The sequence below is a fragment of the Otolemur garnettii genome, unplaced genomic scaffold (genome assembly GCF_000181295.1).
Source record: "Otolemur garnettii isolate 467f Iridium unplaced genomic scaffold, OtoGar3 scaffold00022, whole genome shotgun sequence".
Classification (NCBI taxonomy): Eukaryota; Metazoa; Chordata; class Mammalia; order Primates; family Galagidae; genus Otolemur; species Otolemur garnettii.
In genome coordinates, this window is record NW_003852417.1 from 1,423,997 (window position 1) to 1,430,279 (window position 6,283).

Consider the following 6,283-nt stretch of genomic DNA (forward strand, 5'->3'; position numbering starts at 1 on the left):
CATTGTTGTTTTGGCGGGCCCGGGCTGGATTTGAACCCGCCACCTTAGGTGTATGTGGCTGGTGCCTTAGCCACTTGAGCCACAGATGCGGAGCCAATTTTTCTAAATTCTAAGAAAACAAACCAATTAACACTTATGGAGTGCCTAAGAAGCACCCAAATAAAGAAGCTGAGTTAGTCTAAACTGATTGGAGTGTTTGTACATTACTTCCACTATCAAGACAAACATTATTTAACCTGAAGAAATTTATTTCTGAGGGGTTTTTTGTTTCTTTGTTTGTTTTTTAAGAGACAGAGTCTCAGTTTGTCACCTGGGCCAAAGTAAGTGACACCATCATTGCTCACTACATGATCCTCTGACCTTAGCCTCCCAAATGCTGGAATTATCAGGTAAGCCACCATGCCCAACCTGTTCTGAGACTTTAAAGTTTCCTGGCTTTTGGCCTTTGGGCAGTAATAATAAAGTACTTAAAATATGCTCAGGCTGAGTAGTCCTTAAATCAGACCTATGAGGTAGGTCTGCTTTTCCCAGATGAGAAAGATGAGAAGCAGAGGGGTTAAGTAACCCATCCAAGGCAAAGAGCTCACTGCCAGGGTCTGCTAACTCAGAAGATGAAAGACCTCTCGCACTCAATCTGCACAGGAGCAGAGGAGGCAGCGAGGTGAGGACAGCAGACGGTGAGACAGCACCCAGAGAGTCCAGTTCCAAACTGGGCCGTCCACAGCTCGCAGGCAGCGCGTGGAAGCTGGACAGAGTGTGGCAGGAGCACTCCCTGGGGACGGCAAGAGAGAAGGCAAGTCCAAGGTGGGGCTTTCACTCGTTTATAAACTGGGGGTCTGATGAAGACTGCATTTCTAAGAGTGGGCTGCTGTGCTTTGAAAATGTGAAAAACACTCGTTCTTTCTACTGGCACTAATATTTCGGAGAGCGGTGTCTTGAGTCTAGTGATAATACTGTTTTCCCAGGTTCACAGTTTGGCATATATTTTTCCTCTATTATAAAATTATGAGGAAAAAAGGTTACATGGAGGCTTATATTTTTTAAATCTTCACTTTTATGAAACACTGAATGTATCTACAATTTACCTGGTAAGTCCTTGGCTATAATCACTACAATGCTCCTTAATATGAGAAAACGCAAATATCTTCTTAAAGTTTTGCTTTACAAAGGTTTATTTGAAATTGCTTATGGTAAAGATGGGACCCCTATATTCTGAAAAGAGGGTAGCTAGTTAACACTTTGTGCTCTGGTTTTTTTAAAAACAAACTCATCCCTTGTCTGTAGTGACATGAACAATTTGTCTAAAAACATTTGTGCGGCTCCTGACTTATGGATCATCAGCTCTTCGCATCAGTGTTGTATTGGAGACAGCTGAATGAGCAGAGACGGAATCAATGGGCAACCCTGCTATCCAGAAGCACAGAGTCTCTGCCACAGAACTGGAAAGCCCTCTGAGCCATGCAGGAGGCTAAATACTTTTCCATCAAGTACTGTCTCTTGGTCCATCTACAAAGTCCTTGACATTGTTCCCATGTGTGGATTCTTCACATTTCCACCATGGTTCTCGATTGGCTTTGAACACATGTCTACTGACTTTACAAGTCTTCCACAAAGCAAAGTTTGCATGCTGCCGTCACTGTTAATTTCTTAAAAACAAAGGATGCTGAGCAAGCATCTATTATTCACCAAGCTAATCACGAAACTATCTTTTAACAGTAACAGAACAGTAGACAGTGTGGTTATTTTACTACACAGGGGCATTAATAGACATACAGTATCCCTAACTGTTCGCTGTTGGGCTTCTAAACACATTTCAAAATTCGCATTATTTCCCCTTACCCAAAACTCATCTTAAAATCTGCCTAATGCCCCTTCATTGGTCCCTGAAAGAAAGTACAGATATCTTTTAATGACAAGTGTTTGTCTCTGTTCTGGAGCATGTGAATGGCTGCTGTGAAGCACTCCCAGTCCTAAGGGCCATCAAATTCTTCATAGTATCTGATTTTCGTCAACAAGTTGCTGAGGGTTTCAGCTCAGAGAACAGCACTACTTGCGTGAATCTCTGTATTAAAGGCTCTCTGGCTAACCTAAAAGTCAGTCTTGCATACAGTGGTGAGGATCCCAGATTAAAGAGTCCCTAACACCCCAACACAACGACTGTGGTTTATCGGGTCTATTGTTTGTGGGTAACTGAAATCACCCAAACATGACGGCTAAAATGTTAACGGCTTAAAAAGATGCATCAAGCCCTCACAGAAAGCACCAAAACAATTCTCGTTTTTTCCACTCACTAATATTAACTCAAAGGCAACTGAAGTTCAACAGCTACTCCCCACCCAAATGCATGTATTAAGTTAAAAATTAAGGATCAACTTAGGACGGCATGTTTCCCCATGTTAGCTCTAACTGCTAGGCCACATTTCAGCACAGCTTTAAATGGACCGTGTGTCGGTGGGCGTGAGGTATTCTGTATTACTAAGTACAAAACTTTGAATAATATTTTATGAAGTGATTTCCTCCACAAGATTTTGTCTGTTTGTACAGTAAGTAAAGAAACCTACCGTAAGGTGTTTGAAAAATAAAAGGTAAACTACTTCCCTTCACATGCTGACTGCTTTTATCTGGGAACTTTATTATGTTAATGAACACAGGAAGGTAGACGGCACTAATCTGGACACTGAGAGCTCCTAAAGACACATTTTTGGTCTACACCATCTAGCTCATAAGGTCTTACTACAGTCCCAAAGGTGATGTTGGATATTTTAGAAAATATTCTACACGAACAATACCAACTACAGGTTTAACAGAAACAGTCAGAGGTAAAACTAGACCCCAGTGCTCAGGGAACAAGCTGGTGAACTGAAGATCCCTGATGGTTGCTGGAAAATCCTTTCCTTACAGAATAAAAGAGATCCCACCCCGTGTCACTGAAAAGGGGAAAAGCAGGAAGCAGCACTGGGTAAAGTTAAGCACTAGCTTTTGAATTAATTGATGAACCACAATTGTTAGCGCCCAGCTCTACACTAGCTGCCCACCGCACGGCAAAGGCAGAGTTAGTGAGCTGCTGTCACCACGGTGAGAGTCGTTACGCTGCACAAGCAACCAGACGCTGCAGTCCGCACCACGAGACTACTCTGTTACCCTGGAGGGGTCTGTGGGTGAAGGAAGGCCCTCGGCAGCATCCTCCTTGATAACTTCCTAGCAACACAAAATGGAGAGTGTGGGTGCACAGGCGGAGGAGGGATGAGCCCAACCACGAAGACACACGAGTGTGATGTCAGAATAAAGCACACACTGAAACAGGACGTGACTGCGTCTCCCTGGTCAGTGCTTACAATTTACACTGCTGTGTAAGTTCCATAACTGTTTGCCTTTTAACGTATAAAAATACATTAATAGGGAGTTTCTTTTGCAAATTGTTAGTTAAACAGGAGCCCCTAATATTTTGGGCACAAATATCTTTTGTTTTGAATTAGATTAATCTAATGTTTAGATTAATCTAAGTACTCTAATTAATTACTCTAATGTTTAATTAGATTCAATAGTACATTTGAAGAATTTCCCTTATCCTGTTTAATTTCTGCCATTAGATTGAAATGCTCTTCTTTCAATACATCCTTTATTTTTTATTCCATGGTGTTGACATTATATATAGATACTATGTATCTATATACGGTAGATATAGATACTAAGTATCTATCTATATATATAATATATAGTCCTTTAAAACGATATTAGAAATTAGTGGGTATAAAGGTTTAGTTTTAAAAGTTTTGGTAACAGACAATTATACCACAAGCCAGACGTCTCTGGTTGTAAACAAGTCAACATTTATCCACTGACATTGCTAGCTGTGTTTCTTCCATAGATACTTGCCAGAAATGACAACAAAAATATATTTTATGTTAGTGATAGCTTACGCTTCTTATAACTATTTATAAAATAAGTTGCATTCTTTTAGGAAATACCCAAACTTCTAATGCTATCTATGTTTATTATTAGATTAATAATTTAGTTACCCTTTTATATACTTACTAGGCCATTGCTCTGATCTCTGGGCAAATTCGTTTTTACTGATGGACGTGAGATGAGATGGTGGGAACTGCCAGGGTAATACCTTGGCGTATAAAGGTATGGGGCAAAGAATGGCTATGGAAAAACACGTAACAAAAAAAAAGGGGTAAACAATTACAGAAATCAAAGTGTAATGAGACTTACAAATGAAACTAACCAACAATATACAACTCCAAAATCTGTAATGCAAGTGACAAAACAAAAGAAAAAAAGACTTACTCATATTCTACATATTCTGGAAGATGGCAAACCCAAACTTAAAACATATTACTTACATTTTATATTCTTCATTTAATATAAGTTCTTTAAAAAAAAAAAAAAACTAAAGTTTTTCACCTTATAAGAATTCTCTTTACATTTAATATATTTACAAGCTTATCATGTGCTAGGTTCTAAGTGATTTACAAATATTAACTCACAATCTCTTTTTTAAGCAGACTAGAATCTTAGTATACTATCAAGATTCCTTACAAAAAGTATCAGCTTCAATAATACCAAAAAAAAAAAAAGTCTGGATTATATGAAAACACCGCAGCACAGATTCCAAGAATAGTCACTCCAAGTTCCTGGAGTTTACCTCTATTCCACACCCTAGAGTTTGTACCCTAAATAAGGGGATTTTTCAAAAACAAGTGCAGAATCCACCTCTAGGAGATTTATTGCAACCAGCTTCAGACACAGTTAAATGTCACAGAATGGAATTTATTGCAAAGTGCCATTGCTTCACCTCTGTCTGAACAGAAAAACAGAATATACTCCTAGGCCTCTGTGAGCAGTGTACCTAATTACTAGGGCCAACATTTTTCAAAAACTGAAAATTTAACTTCATTCTAGAATTCCTTTATTTACCATATTTATTCTAAACTTCTCTTTCTTCATGGCTCATATCAAATTTATCTGGGCAGGCAGTTGGCTTTTATGCTCCTACATTCTCAAATTAGACTAAAGAGGGAGACAAAAAAAAATAAGAAGCTGCAATGGACCTTGGAGTTCTAGAAAGGATAATACCATGGTTCATGCTTGCCCCATTTTCCTATAGGAAATACTAGTGCCTACAATGGTTAAAGTGAGAATAGACAGCTTGGCCTCACCCGACAGGGTCTAAACGCCATCGATAATTAATTGTGGCTTCTTTTTTTCATCTACAAATATCTTATTTATATTAAGTAGATAATTATAGAAGACTGACAATAACTTGAAATAAAACCCTAAAAAATGGGCTACGGTGCTGTCATTGGCAATAACATCTGAGTCCTAAGCAGTATCTTCCATTATCTCACATTTAAGAGATAAAATGTCTTAAGTACAGGTTTACTGAACTACTGCAGGAATTTAAGTTTCTCACCTTTTAGACATTTGTTTATACACAGAGAAACAGATTCCTTTGAAGCACAGAATAATCATGGCTAATCCTATGCTCATTTTCTAATCAAGAAAATAAATTTAAGCAAGAAGCATCTATAATATTTAGCCTGTCTTGAGAGCTAGAACTTTAAAATTCAGCATTCTTTTCATTTAAAAAAAAAAACATATATTTTATATTCATACTTTACATTTTTCCTATTTTAAAGCTGAAGTATAGTTTCAATACTATAATGAAATCCACAAGTAGAAAACATCTGTGACTTTCCTGGAGCAATCCTTCAGAGTGAACCCCCCTCCTCACCCTGTTGTAGAAGGGATGCTGAGGGCCCGTCATGCCGCTGTAATAGCTGCTGTGAGGCTGCGGCGACATCACCCCAGCTGCGAAGGGCCCGTTGAAGGACGCAGAGGACGAACACACAGATGTGGGCTGGCTGTACCCTGACGGTGCCCTGGCAGGAGCCTCGTGCAGCGGGAGTGGGGGGTAGGCAAGTCCTCCTCCTATGCTCATCTGCTCTCTCGCAGCACGAACATCTGAGAGATTCCACCAGACCCAGGAAGCAAAAGAAAATAGGACATTAGGGACAAGTCCAATCATCACATCCTTCTTTAGTTACTAGGCATACACGTGACTTTATCACCTCTGCCAGGGATTCTGATGGGATTAAAGAAGACAGGAAACCGTGAGAACTCTATTGAGCGTTTACAGAGAAAGTCCAACTACTTTGCATAAAAGTCCCCAACATCTGGATTCGGCTCTCTAGTTATCAGAACTATTCATTTTTCTCTGACTTTTAAAGACTTTGTTTATTTTTGATAGTCTAACAGTTCTTTTTTTTTTTTTTTT

The 6,283-nt window shown here is 39.2% G+C and overlaps 1 protein-coding gene across 1 annotated transcript in view; it reads right to left on the bottom strand.

Annotated features, from left to right (window-relative positions):
- KIDINS220 (kinase D interacting substrate 220) overlaps positions 1-6,283 on the bottom strand; it is a 133,687-nt gene that overhangs the window by 29,817 nt on the left and 97,587 nt on the right. The window contains exons 25-26 of the mRNA XM_023511805.1: positions 5,741-5,970; positions 4,036-4,149 (exon numbers count right to left, since the gene is read on the bottom strand). Coding sequence (XP_023367573.1) covers positions 4,036-4,149; positions 5,741-5,970 — 344 coding nt within the window. The remainder of the gene's footprint in view (positions 1-4,035; positions 4,150-5,740; positions 5,971-6,283) is intronic.